This window comes from Macaca mulatta, chromosome 2 (assembly GCF_049350105.2).
Source record: "Macaca mulatta isolate MMU2019108-1 chromosome 2, T2T-MMU8v2.0, whole genome shotgun sequence".
Lineage (NCBI taxonomy): Eukaryota > Metazoa > Chordata > Mammalia > Primates > Cercopithecidae > Macaca > Macaca mulatta.
The window spans coordinates 76,532,927-76,547,322 of NC_133407.1; the positions used below are offsets into that span (position 1 = coordinate 76,532,927).

The 14,396-nt window shown below is 41.2% G+C and overlaps 1 protein-coding gene across 1 annotated transcript; it reads right to left on the reverse strand.

Moving 5' to 3' along the window:
- Nucleotides 1-4,589: 4,589 nt before the first annotated feature.
- Nucleotides 4,590-13,921, reverse strand: SLITRK3 (SLIT and NTRK like family member 3). Its single transcript, XM_015131687.3, has 2 exons — nucleotides 13,797-13,921; nucleotides 4,590-7,923 (listed from the first exon to the last, which is right to left on the reverse strand). The coding sequence occupies exon 2, from the start codon at nucleotides 7,900-7,902 to the stop codon at nucleotides 4,963-4,965; it is 2,940 nt and encodes a 979-aa protein (XP_014987173.1). The 5' UTR covers nucleotides 7,903-7,923; nucleotides 13,797-13,921; the 3' UTR covers nucleotides 4,590-4,962.
- Between the last annotated feature and the right edge of the window lie 475 nt (nucleotides 13,922-14,396).

Here is a 14,396-nt window from a genome sequence, read left to right on the forward strand (position 1 = left end):
ATTTCTCCATATAAAAAAATATGTCCCTTCAATTCAGATTCCCTATAAGCAAACTAAAGATGGTAATATTTGTTTATTATTATTACTACTATCATCAAACATTTTAATTTCAGGATGATGTTTTAAAAGTAAAACAGGATGTTGGATGTCTTAAACTGGACCTTCTTTTATATTTCACCTTAAATATCTCACTTTTCCTACAGACTTAGATAAATTTAAAAGGTCTTGTCTAATTAATGAAGTTACTAAAATTGTTTTTACCTGTAAAATTTGTTCTATAAATAAAAAAATGGAAAAATAAGTACTTGCTTTTTATTAGACTTATGTTGTATACTTATATGAAGAAATTAGTTCCTATACTCTGAAGACTTAAAATAAATCACAATGTCACTGAGACGTATCCCCTATGATTTAAATAACAAAATGAAACAAATTGGAAGATAACATAACTTTTAAATTCAGAAATATTAATTACAGTGTTACTTTTTACATGTGAATATTCCAAAAGTGAAGACTCGTAATTTAATCCAGCTTCTCTCGGATGGTGGTTAGACAGAAGCAAGAAAAATAAATGCATAAAACAGAAATTGTTATACATATAATGAAAAATGTGTAATTTACATAGAAGTAAAATTCAGCATATATAAACTATATACATGTATATACAATGTATATACATATATAATAGTACTATATATACACACAAACACACACACACACACACACAATGGCCCAATTACACATGTGTTATTGCTCCTATTACTTTTAAAAGGCCTATAGTATATTAAACAGAACATAGTATATTGAAGAGAATACGGTGATTTTAATGATACTTATTTGTGTTCCGTTCACCTGAATATTCACAGTTGAAAATTTTGAGTTAAGTTATAAATGTCTAAGTTCCAATGAAACTAGCTCACATCACTTAAGATGGAGTGTCCATTGATTACCATTTCCTCTCACATTATCTTGACTTGTTATAGTCGTATTTCTCAAATTTTGTGTAGCATTTCATTAATGCTTCCTTTGTCATAGCCATTTCACAAAAGTGTAACATTTATTGGCCTAGACAACGTAATTGCCAAAGGACAGGACTGTACAAATAATGAATTTACACTAAGTGAATCAAAATAATGTGTTGCGATAGTTAAAGTTCTTTTGTTCTATAATTGCATTATACATTTTCATAAACCTAAACATATTCTTTTCAAATATGAAGGGTTTAAAGTAATACTGCCAGGTTTAAAAAGAAATCTTCAAGCTCAGTCATTAAATTTTCCTTTTGATTCTCTCTCTCTAAACTTTGTTAAAATTATAGTGTTCATCATCCTTATTTTTAAGTATTTGCAATTAGATAAAATAATATAGCATTCTAAATAAAAATATGAAAACATCTACATAAATAATACCACATGTGATGTATAACATGATGTTAACATTGTTATTGAATTAAACTAATAGTTAATTTCCAATTATTTCTCACTAATCCTCTTATAGTTTGAGATATTATAATATTTTTATTATTTCTAAATATTATTACTATACTTAGTAATAAAAATAGCAATGAATAATAGCAAATATCTGTCAGAACTGGGTCTGCTTCAGTTAAGTCAGTCATCACAATGAAGTGAATTAGTACTCTTTTTCTTAAAAATAAGTATTTTACTGCAGCAAAAACATAAAACATATTTAATCATAGTACCTACATTAATATCCATCATGTTTAATGAAAACAGATCTGGTATTATAAATTGAAGCTAACTTAGGTAATGTTAATGCACAGCAAAAATAAATGTCCTAATCAGGGGGTAGAAAATTCCATAAAAGCAAAAAACTATTCCCTTAAATACAAAATTCCGTTCTCATATAAATTTATTTTTACTAAATAAATAAATGTATTTCTCATTCAAGGGTGAAAGTACCAACTATATTTAAGACCAAACAGTCTTACTTTCTGTATTTCATAAGTAAAATATAAACATTATAATTATCAAGTTATATTGTAATTTGATATCGTTTATGGACGCTCATTTCTCAAATGCTGAAAGCACCAGGGTCTTTTTGAGATTGTACTCTAGCTTGATTTGTATAATATGCTGTGTTATGAATATGTACATTTTCATTAAAGAAATGAGGACTATTATCTGAAGCATCTAGCTTTGCACTTCTAAATTTTTACTATGCATATGCTTTCTATTATTCCCCAAACCATTTGATTAGGAGGAACAGAAGTATGATAAATTGCTAGTTCAGAGACTCTATAAATTGGGCTTTGAAACACTTAAAGTGTAATATTGGTTTTATGTACCTTAAAAAAAAAGAGACAGATAATTAGAAAGAATAAAGGAGGTGGGATAACTAGAAGAAAGGTATTTGTGGGAAAGTAAAAAAGAAAGCAAGAAAGAAAAGAAGAAGATAAAACAAAAAAGAAGAATGACACCTATTTAATAGTGGGCCTGAGTATTCTGCATAAGAGCTTCACTTCAATATTACACAGAGAGATAAAGTGGATGATGTTCATGGGCTTCTTCCTTCTAAAATAATTCCAAAATATATTCAAATAATTGAGCATAAAAGTTTGTCAAGTGCCCCAAAACTGCAATTTTATATGGATATACTTGTTTTTTTTATTTTTATGCATACCTATGCTGACATTTCTGTATGATTAATCAAGAGAAATATAAATATACTCTTGTAGACATTCATGGGGCTTTCATTTTGTTACTACAATGGCTTCATGCTATAGTAGTGACACACCTTCAGAAACTGCTAGACTCATTCTCTTTTTGTGGAAAAAAAAAATGTGATATAAGGCATCAGTGACTTGTGATGAATTACATTCAGCACGTAATGATAATTCCTACTATGGGCACTTTGAGGAAACACTAGCGGAGAACACCGGGCTCGCTGCACAGTTCTGCAGGTCCTGGGTCTGTGGATCTCTGGAGCTCTGCTGCCCTCTAATGGCCTACTTCGATAAGTGCCTGCCTCATAGGTCTGTTTTCTTAAGTTTCCTCCACCAATTTGATACCGGCGCCGTAAAAATCCAGTATTCTTTGGTTTCGCTCACATATAAATGGATCTAAACTTGGCTTGTTGTCAGGTTAATTTTTCTACATAATTTTAATGTCATAGGACGAAAAACTCATTCAGCATCCTCTGACTTAGTTCAAACGTTATTGGGGCCAGTTGTTGTCAGTGGTTGGAAAATAGTAGTCAAATGTAAGTGACAGCTTTCACAGGATTCTGGCCATATAATTGGCTCCAAGGCCAAGGCCTTTGATATTTACTGGGTTGTGTGGGTGTATGTGGAAGCGTGTGGGTGTATGAGGGTGTGCATGTAATTGGACTACATATTTTAAAAACAATAGCAATTTTATTCTCCGATTTCTTTATGTCATCTATTATCTTAAGATGTACGGATCCTTGATTACGTTCTCCTAATTAATCCTGTACTTCTCAGTGATCTAGTTATTTTATTTTCTCCCCCTTGCATCTTGCCTAGGAAACGTGCATCATTGGTTACTAAGATTGAAATTCATAAGTCAAGGAAAAAAAAAAACAACTGTAAGTCAGATTTTAAGTCTCAATTGTATCCTGGTTTGGAATAGAGATGGTGGGATATAAGATTTATCAACATCACAGTGCATCAAACCCGTTAATAAATTACTTTCTGTGTAACAAGTAAAAGAAATCATTTTTTTAAAATGGGAGCACGAAAGGCATGGCATAGCTGGAGTTTAAGGTTCAAGCTTTGTATCCTCTATATATAATGTATTATGTTTTTCAAAAACTTTTTATTAGGAAAGCTATACCAGACGCATAATCACTATACAATGATTAAACATTACCTTTACAATTTATAATCACTGAAATTACAGAATAAATATATGCACATTTCTTTTGAATCTTTGTGTGTGAGAGAGAAAACATTAAAAGTGCTTCCTACAAAGCTGTTAGTGATATATACCCAGTTGCTTTTTTTAAATATTATATATATATATATAAGAAAGTGCAGATGTTCTCCAAAAAATCTTGGCATCAGGATGAAGTGTCACAAAGAGGGTGCTCACCCCTAGGCGCGTGTCTTCGGCTGTTAAACCACCAGGCCTCCACTTCGGTAGAATCCAGCCTAGAATGTGACTTTTCCCAGGGTGATAGGAGAGATGCTGTGAGCTGTACACTAGCAGTGAAGGGTAGTGGAACTATGGAGAGGAGAAAAATGGATCAAACCCGAACTAAGCAGATTGGGTTGAATGGGAATGGTAAGGAGTGTGTGTGTGTGTGTGTGTGTGTGTGTGTGTGTGTGTGTACCTGCACCAGCAGGAAGAAACTGCAGGTTTAGGGATCACGGTTTGCAGATGGATATGTGTATGAGAGACAAGATAGTGAGTGAGAACATTCGAGCAAAACCCGCCCCCTCCCTCCCCGTCTTGCAGTTTCCAGGCATGCAGCAAACTGCATTGTTAATACATGTACAGAATCTGTGCCATGATGAGAAGAAAGAAAGCCACAAATGACAAATGTCAACTTGTTTCCCCCCTCCCTTTAAAACAAAACTACAACTAAAAAAAAAAAAATAGTTACTGAAAATAAAAAGACACATTGAATTTTACTTAATTAGGATCCATACAATGATCCCCGGTATACCTTATACATGGCACAGTCAAAGTCTCAAGTTTCAGTATAAAAAAATAATGATAACATTTGCTGGCAAAAGTCTGCGAAGGCACTTCATTGATTAATGATCTGAGTATGGCCCTTCCTCCAAATCACATCTGAGAGGGGAGAGCATACATCTGTATTCTCTAGTTATCATGCGGTTTCAGTTTTGTTCAGGGTAGGGAAGATCGTGAGGATGGAGTTATTGGGACAAGTGTAAAGGGAGCAAGGGATATATTTCTTTTATATTCCTTTTCTTTTGGGGGAAAAAAAAAGCACTAATATATTTTCTTCTCTCTGTTAGAACCTATATGTTGTCTTCTCCAGGACTTCGAGGTAATCCGGCTTGGTTTGAAGTTTGGCCCTTAACTCGAGGTAATCACTTTTTTGGGTTTGGTGGTCTGTGAAGCCCTTTCCAGCCGAGAAGAGAAGGGTTTCTTTGAGCCTGGCGTCCTGCTGTAAGTCTGGGTATTGCATGCCAGGAGGATGCACGTGCAGTTCCTTTAATTTGGGCACTGTTCCATAGAGACAGTCCACAAATCCCACTGTGCAGGGGGCAGGCTGTGGCCTCTCTCGGTCTAGTAGCATACTGCCACCACCACAGCCTCCCCCGGGAGGAAACAGCACCACCCCACCATTTTTCTCATGGTGGCGGAACCCTGCCAAGTCTCCCCCAGTTCCCCCAACTACTCCTGAAACCCCACCAACTGCTGGGTGGTGAGGATGAGGGTGATGGTGATTCACCGTCACTATGGTGTTAAGCTGGGAGCTGGACACTGCCAGGGCCCACTCCTTCTCTTTTTCCAGCAAGGTCCGGTAGTTACTATGGTTCTCCTTGGGTGTCTCAGCAAACTGCTCACTTCCTAGGAGAGCCTCACCCATTCCCGGTGGTTGTGTCCCTGGACCCCCACGTTCTGCACTCCCTGCTTCTTGGGCTGATGAAACAGCCACCTCCTCCTCCTCACGAGGCTTGTAGATGGGGTTGTTGCACATTTGGGTAACTGGGTGGGGGATGTACTCATACACATGACCTACAGGAGGGGCCTTCTCTGGAGAGGAAAGAGTTGGTCGACCTCCACCCCCACTTCCACCACCACCACCTCCACCATCCTCAAACAGCCGGTGGCATTGCATTTGGATGCCAGTAAGGTCCACACCTTCCTGCCGCTTGCTTCTGAAGGGCAGCTTCTTTCGACGCCTTCGGAGCACGTAGGCAAAGAGGCCTGCAGCAACAAAGACTGCTGAGAAAAACAGTACCAGAAGGCTGAGAATTAACACAGAAAGTGGCACAGGGCCCCCAGGAGGAGAAAACTCATAAGGTGATGCACTGGTTGGTGCCCCAATAAGGTGGGAATCTCCAGGCTGGGCTGGGGATGCTCCAGCTGGTGCAACGTGCAGCATCTCTGGGCAAAGAACTTCCAGCTCAATAGTGCGCACATCACGGTGCGTGAGGTTCTCAGGGCTCCTGCAAAGCACATCACCAACCACACTGACTGAGCTGATGGTTTCGATCCACTGTTTAAAGGGGACCAGGTCACAAGTGCAGTCCCAAGGATTCTCATTGAGGTCTATCTGGACAATGGCGTTCAAGTGTTCCAGGACACCAGCCACGGGAAGATAGAGGAAGTAGTTCTTCCTCAGGTTGAGCCGGGCCAGGGATGTGCCTGCAAAAGCATCCGTTGGCAGGGTCCTCAGCAAGTTATTATTGAGGAATAGCAGCTTCAAGTTGGGCATGAGGCTGAAGGCTGCAGGCTGGATTTCCCGGATGACATTGAACTCAAAGTATAAGTAGTGCAAACTCTGTAGGCCTCGGAACATGCCTGGTGTCAGCTTCTCTATATCGTTGCCATTAAGAAAGAGGCTTTTTAAGTTGGGCAAGTTGATAAAGGCCCCATCTTGGACATAGGAAATACGATTGTTCCCCAGATGCAAGAGATCCAAGGAAGAAAAATTCCAAAAATCAGAACGGTATATTTTCTGAATCAGATTGCTACTCAGATACAGTTTCTTGGCATTCAAGGGCCTTGGAAGAAGTTCAGAAATGTTATTAAATCCTCGCTCTTTACAGTTGACAGTCAAGCCAAGGTCATTGATGTGCAAATTACAGGTACACCCAGTGGGGCATATAATGGGGATTGGTGGTCTGGTCTGATAAGGAGCAATGGGAGGCTGGTTTGGACCAGGATATAAAGCTTGGGAGGTGGAGGGTGGCCTTGGTGTTCGAGGCTGTTTGGTGGGCTTAGGCTGTTTATTTGAGGACTTGTATTCAACAGAAGAAGCAGTAAAATGGACAGAGGATAGCATTGAGGAAGGCTTAGTTGGCCATGCATTCTCCTTACTTGATGACAAATGTGGAATTCCCAAACTAGCCTCTACCTCAGAGTCAGACAACAAAGGACAGAGTTCTGTCTTCTTGATTTCTCGTAGGTCCTTTCCATGGAAATGGAAAGGGGTCTCACAGGTAATGTCTCCCACCAGGGCAGTATAAGGAATGCGTTCCAGCCAACTCTTCAGTTGTACAATTTCACATGTACAGTTCCAAGGGTTTTCTTCCAGCTGGAGTTCCATCAGGCTTCTGCCAATGTGATCTAGCATTCCTCGGTAAAAAAGAACCTTTAACCTATTTCCACGTAGGTCCAAATGGGTTAAAGAGACAGCCTTAAATAAATTGGTCGGAAGCATGGGGATGAGATTATCATTTAAAATCAGAACCCTCAATTTACTTAGGTTCCGAAATGCCCCACTCTCAATACGTTTAATGACATTGTAATCTGCCTGCAGATATTCTAGACTTTCCAAGCCAAGGAAGGTGTCATTTCTGAAGACATCCAGTTTGTTTTCATGTAGATATAGTCTCTTTAAAATCTTAAGACCATTGAAAGCTCCAGTCTGAATGTCCTGCAATGCATTGTTCCCAAGATTAATAGACACAGCATTATTCAAATGAAGAAAACTGTTGGTGTATAATTTCCTCATAGAATTCCTCTGCAGATACAGTTTAAAAGGTCTTGACCAGAATTCGGTAATCTGACTAATATTTGTAAATCCTTTACTGTCACAATGTATATGAAAGAGGCTTTCTTTAACTTCACAGTAGCATGGATCAAAACAGGGCTCATCTATTTCCTCTGAGTCCTCTATTAGGGGAATCGGGGTAGTCCATCCTAGAGCAATTGTGCTTAGAAGAATGATCCACAACATCCTTCCTCTGTGAAGCATCTCAGCTATGGAAGGTTTCATCGTTCGTGGTTGATTACAAAACTGCAACAGAAATAAAAATGCAGATTTTTAGCTTTTAGTCATATGTACTATTTTAATTGACTCCTACATGTGGGGCATTTTAAGAGCTATATAAAAACTTCAGCAATTGTAGAAGTGACACTCAAAATGAGCTAGCAATACACTTAACGTTTAGAGTGTGTCCTATATTTTAAACTTAGGAGACTCTGAAATATTGAACCATGCAGTGACATTTTCCTGAACCAAGCCATATTTGGTAAACGGCATATCGCATGAACAAAAGCAGACTGCATTGCCTCTGTATAACAAACAACAGAACTGGTACATCGTACTTCCTTTTAGGCATAGGCAGATTCAGTAATAATAGCAATAATGTGGCCATTACACCTGTTTGCCTGTTAAAACTCATGTTGACATCAAAGATACTCATAATAAATCTGATTGGAACTCTGATGGGAAAAATATGTTCTTTGAATTATAGGTTTTGACTATTAAAAATACATGACATACTCCAAAATTATTATATTGATTAGTATGATAAAGTGTGAGCCTCTTGCTCAATATCAGATGTTGAGATGTGTAAAATGATCAGCAACTCAGGAAAACTTAAGATTTATTTTTATGAAATGATCATAACATGCTTTATAATAGTGTATAGTCAGTATGTACACTATATGTCCACATCCTTTGGCCCAAGAATAGAATACTGTCATCTTCTTTAATTTAATAAGTAATTTGTATATATTTGTATCATTTAACTATTTAAAGCATGTAGGAGTCATTAGCCCTTCTAAAAAACATGCCCATGCAATTGTCAGAGCTAAAGATAGGGACAGCTAGAGGATGCTGAGTCTGAAAGTGTCTGAATTAAAACATTCGCGAAGCTTAGTTTGGAATGTGTATCTGTGCCTTCAAGATCAACTGAGGAACCCTTTAAAAAGCTGGAAGAGCAGGTGACTGGTTAGAGGGCAGGCGGGTTGTTAAAGTCAAGAGAGAGTGGAAACCTCTATTCTTACCTGCTGATAAATGACTTATCACATGAAATAAATTTCAAAAAAGATATCATTCTTTTCCAATCAGAAGAAACAAATGCAATGCACTATTCTGATAACATAGAGTCTTCCTCTATGCATCGCTTTCCTTGCCTAATAACATCAGTATATGAAAATGTTTACATAAATAAATGATAATAATGCAGTTTTATTATATTCTCCTTCCTGAGTCACTAAAATATCCATCAAAATTGAATAGCTGATTTTAATCAATAAAAATAAACCAAAGTTTCTAGCATGTATTTTCCTCACAGATAGCACACAGAAAGATATATTTCATCAACCTTCTTCTTAAAACACAATGATATAATTTATAGGAAAAGTGAAAAAATAAATCTTCACATTACACTTGCATATAATGTTCACAGCTATAAAGAAAGGAGACACCGTGAGAAAGCAAAGAGAAGTCTGCCTCAGACATGCAATACTGAAAAATTAAAAACAATTTAATGAAAAAGAGGGAGAGAGAAAAGGCAGAAAAGCCTACATTACAGTATCAATTAGTCTTCCATCTCCCTTATGAAATATTAAAATCTACTTAAGTTCTTCCTTCTTCACTATCTTAAATATTTTTCTTGTTTTTCAGGTCCCTGTGGTTTAGGCAAAAAAGGCTCCAGATGTCTTGGACTTACCTATTTTGCCAGAGTTTTTTGGGTTTCTTTTCTTTTCTTTTCTTTTTTTCTTTCTTTTTTTTTTTTTTTTGTAATTTATTTATTTATTTACTTATTTGTTTATTTATTTATTAGCCTGGAACCGTGAACCATGAAAAGAAAAAGAAAAAAAAAAAAAAGCTTGAGTTTAAGGATTCTCTCTCTTTCCCTCCCACTCCCTTTGCTTTGCTGAAGCTGAAGCAAAAGGGGATAAAAGGGGGTTGGGCGGGGGGACTAAGAGGAAAAAAAAAAAGCAGCAAGCTTGAGACGTGCTGGGAATGCAATGGGCTCTTCAATGGGCTTCTTTAGGATGCAGAACTGCCGCTTGGCACACTCAATAGAGGAGGGAGGAGAAGGGGCTGCAGCAGGCTTCCAGCTCTGCTGCCCCTGCCGCTGCCGCCGCGGTGGCTGCTCTCTCTGGGTACCCACAGCACATCACTGGTCACTGGGAGGAAGGGCGGGAGGGAGGCAGGGAGGAAGGAAGGCTCAATCACAGTGCAGAATCTCAGACTTCCCTCGCTCCGGCTTTAAAAATATGTATGTGCTATAACCCTGAACCCAGTATTCCACGTCATGAAAATGAGCTCCAAAGGGAACGCGCTTAGCATAGGTTCGGGAGCGAGCGATAGGAAGCCCTGACTATACAGTTGTGAGTGAGTGAGTGTGTGTGTGTGTGTGTGTGTGTGTAGGAAAAATAAGTAGAGGGATAGAGAACACAAACTGGCAAAATAAGAAACAAGAGCGAAGTGGGAGGAGACCAACCTATGGGAAACATTTCTTTGGTGGGGAAGGTGGAGATGGGGGAGGGGGGCGGGGGATAGGCATTTTAGGCATTTTCTTTCTTTCTTTCTTTCTTTCTTCTCTCTCTCTCTCTCTTTTTTTTTTTTTTTTTTTTTTTTTTTTTTTTTTTTTTTTTTTTTTTTTTTTTTAACTCTCAAGGAAACCATCCCCTGGATCATCTGCTCCTCTAGTTTCCAAAGCTCCCCCTCTCTAGTGCAGGTGGTTTGAAAAGTGAGACTGTCCTTCGGAATTATCTTTTTCAAAGGACAGCCATTCCCTGAAATGACGGGGATGGGGGGAAAATCCAGGTCCCCAAAGCAGAAAAGCTAAATCTGTCTGATTCTGCCTGGGTGTCCCGAATAAAAGCTCAGACAGCCTGAAAGACTTGGACCGAGTTTCTCCTGCATTTTGCTTCGATCCCTTTGCACCAGGAATTCTTTTGTTGTGCTGCAGGTCAAAGCCTTCGATATCCCCTGGATTCAACAGCATTTCTTTTCTTTCACCTTTTTAAAAACAGAGACAAGCCAATTCTCTGGAAGGAGATACCACTTGGGTAACAATGGTACATTTCACATTCTGCCGCCGGAAAAGACCTCGCGGGATTGGGGTGGATTTAAGGATTTGAATGTTTTTGTCCGCTCTTTCTTTTTCTTTCTTATTTTTTAAACTCAAATATTTCTCAGTGAAATTTTCGGGAACTGGATCCTAGGGAGTGGTGGGAGTGGGGATGGAGGTGATTGAAGGAAGATATTGTATTGTAGAGGGATTACCAGATTATAGTTCAGGAACCCTCTCAGAGGAATTTTTTAAGGCTCAGCTGACAGCACTACAGTCCTGCCTGCTGGGAAGGAATGCAGCTTGGTGAGGAAACTGGGGAGAGCCAAGTGTGCAGCAAAGGAGTCTAATTAACAGGACCCGTGTGCTGTGGATGCTCCCCATCTGCCCCCACCAGCACACACCAACCCTGTCACCAACTTGCCGAGGGGGAGAAGGGAGGGACTTTTTGGTTGCAAAAGAACTAAACTGAACCTCAATTGCCCAAGGGCTCAAAGTTAGTAGGTAGAGACGGTTTCCCCTTAAAGGACGCTTTACAAAAGCAAATTTTAAAGCAAAGCACAGCTTACATATCAATACCTTACTGCTCTACAACAGGTAAATCACCTAACAATGTGTTCCTTAAAAGTCAAAGGCAATTTCCATAATATTTTGCATTTAAAATGACCGCGCGTGAGTCCACTGACACACAGTAGCTAATTTTAGAAACATGCCACCGTAGACTAAGTAAGCAGGAGGGCAGAATTTTCTAACATTCTACCCTTAAAATTCCAGACCCACCCTATTTACTCCCATAGGTCTCAGCCAAGAAGTAAACCAATACCAATAGCCTAAGCTCAGAATCAGAGCAATTCCCTCTTCCTCACCAGCTGCCTGCACCCGCACCCTCCCCCACCCCATCCCCCGCCCAGCACTTTGGGTACCCAATGTGCAGAGGCGGTGACTATTTATCGGGTCTTATCGGAACCCATGATGTGATGGAATCGATGGGTAACCCGGAGGCTGCCCTGAGCTTCCAGATGACGGTAAATATTGTCTCGGCGATGAAGTCTCTGTTCCTTCTTGAACTAAAACCCCTTAAGTTCTGGACCTGGGCTATGTCCTAAAGGCTATCTCATCTTTTTGCTTTCCTTTAGCTCAGGATAGCGTGTCTAAAAGACAGGGAGGTCTCCAAAAGTTAGGGGTATTGAGCCCATGGGGCCCCGATTTTTTCCGTGTCCTGTTGGGAGCGCCCAGAGCCATTTGTTTGTCCAGAGAGAGGACAAGAAGCCCTTTCTCCCCGCTGTGCCCCCTTCCCACTTCCTCCTCCCCACTGCTGGATCTTACAGCTCACTAATCTCTTCAGATCTAAGATTAAATATTTCAATATGGAAGCAAACTATCTTCCCTAGAACAAGTAATTAAAATGCTGCATCATTCATTTTCTGAAGAGCTTTCAGCCGTCTATAGATCCTTTTCTAATCTGCTGTCGTCAGGCGAAACGCACAATGGTCTGTTTAGAAATGGAAAATTATTAAAAGCTCAAGCGTTCTTCCTTCTACCTCTTACAACACTAGCGAACAATCCACTGGGGGAGGGGTCCTTCGCTCTGCCGCCTGGCCTATTTGTTGGAGTTACTTACGATGTCTTCACCCAGAAAAGAGGTCCGAGGGTATGTTAGTCTCCGATACCCCTCCTTCCACCAACGTCCTTACACCTAACTGATCCAATTCAAAACTGCAACAAACCCCTAGCACCTGTAAGCGTACAGAAGACACCGCGGCCAAACCCGATGTGCTCTACAATGCACATCCTACATACGAGAAATACTGGTTTCAATTAGGCAAAGTAGGAAAGGATGGCGGCGAGTACCTATGGTGCAGAGCGCTCAGGATCTCCGAGGTTTGCTCCGAGGGGCTTCCCAGCGGGAGGGGCAAACTCTCTGGGAGGCTGAATTGTATCCATCATACTGTAGCCTTGTAGCTTCTCCTCTTCTGGCTACCAACTTTCCGAAAGGCTACCAAATCACGCTTGTAATCCGTTTAAATGTTTCCACCTTTGAGATTTGCAGGAAATGGTCGCTGCATACCAATGGGAGAGCCGGGCGCGCACCTAGCGCTGCGATGTCAGTGACAGGGAGCTCACAACCACAGCTCCCTATGCCTTCGATGGCTGGCAGGCAGGCAGGCAGAGTGAGTGTCCCAGGACTAGGTTCCTTTGATTTAAAATCTCAGTGCTCTCGATCAGTGGAGAGCTTCGTTGTTCCCGAGAGCCTGAGCTCAGTCTCTGGATTTCTCTCTTTCTCTCTTCCTGAAAGGTTGTCACTCACAATCCCTGCCCGAGGCCTCCTTCCATCCGAAAAGATGGAATTAGCCCTTGCTTTTCCAGGGTGTCTTTGCTCTTTGCCCTTTAGGTGGGTGGGAGTGGGGGTGGATGGTGTGTAGATGAGAGAAGAAAAGGGTGGGGAGAGGCGGAAAGGAGGCAGGAAGGGGGCGACTAGATCTCAGATCCCAGCATTGGTCAGACGGCGAAGGTGGGGGGAAAGAAGGAGAGAGGGAGAGAAGATACAAATACACAGTATGGCTGTGCACACCAAATTCCACTTGGATTTGGGAGATCTCAGGCAAAGCACGAAGGTGAAGCGAGCCCGTTGGCAGAGAGTGAGTCCCCTGACCGCTCACCATTCAAGCACCCTCACTTCTCCAGCGGGAGAAGGTGCGGGGGAGGGGGGCGGGAGGGGGAGGGGACCGCCGAACGTTTCAGGCCAAGGAGACGCTCGCGGCGGCAGCGGCGGCGGCATCTTTTAAGACTGACCTGCTTTAAAAGTGCCACTTTAATGGCCTAGGAAATAACTAAAATCGGATTACACGTTACTTACCAACGTCTCCTCCTAAACGGAAGCGGGAGGTCGGGTATAAGGAGTCAATATAGGAAGCGCAGGGCTGGAACCTGAATGCAAATCCATCAGCCGCCCCCAAATCGCGCACCAAGGGAGCGGCGCTCGGGAGCCCCCAGATCAGCCCATCGCCGGAGCTCCGCCAGCGCGTCCCCCCCGCACCCCCGGCCCCTCCTCCGCGCCAACTGTGTAAATCAGCCGCCGCAGTCCTCTCGCCGCGCATCGCAGGCAAAATCCCGGCTTAGGAAGCAAGGAAGCAAGTGATCTCTCTCTCTCTCTCTCTCTCTCTCTCTCTCCCCCCCCCCCCCGCCTCTCGTTCGCTCGATCTGTGCCCCTCTCCCTCTCCCCCATTATCGGTCACAACCTGGCAGCTCTTCAAGAGACACCCTGTGAAATTGAGTGTCGGGAAGTCAGCATTCTGTATCTGTGGATTGATTTGTAACTTGTATTTGCAAATGAGAGAGATGCCTGTTTGGAAAATTACAGCCCAAAAGGTGGGGGGTAATCAAATTAAGAACATCTGAGCTGTATTGGTGGGCGGTATCGCTAAACGCCTCCGGGGAGCGGTTTCCAAGTGATTTG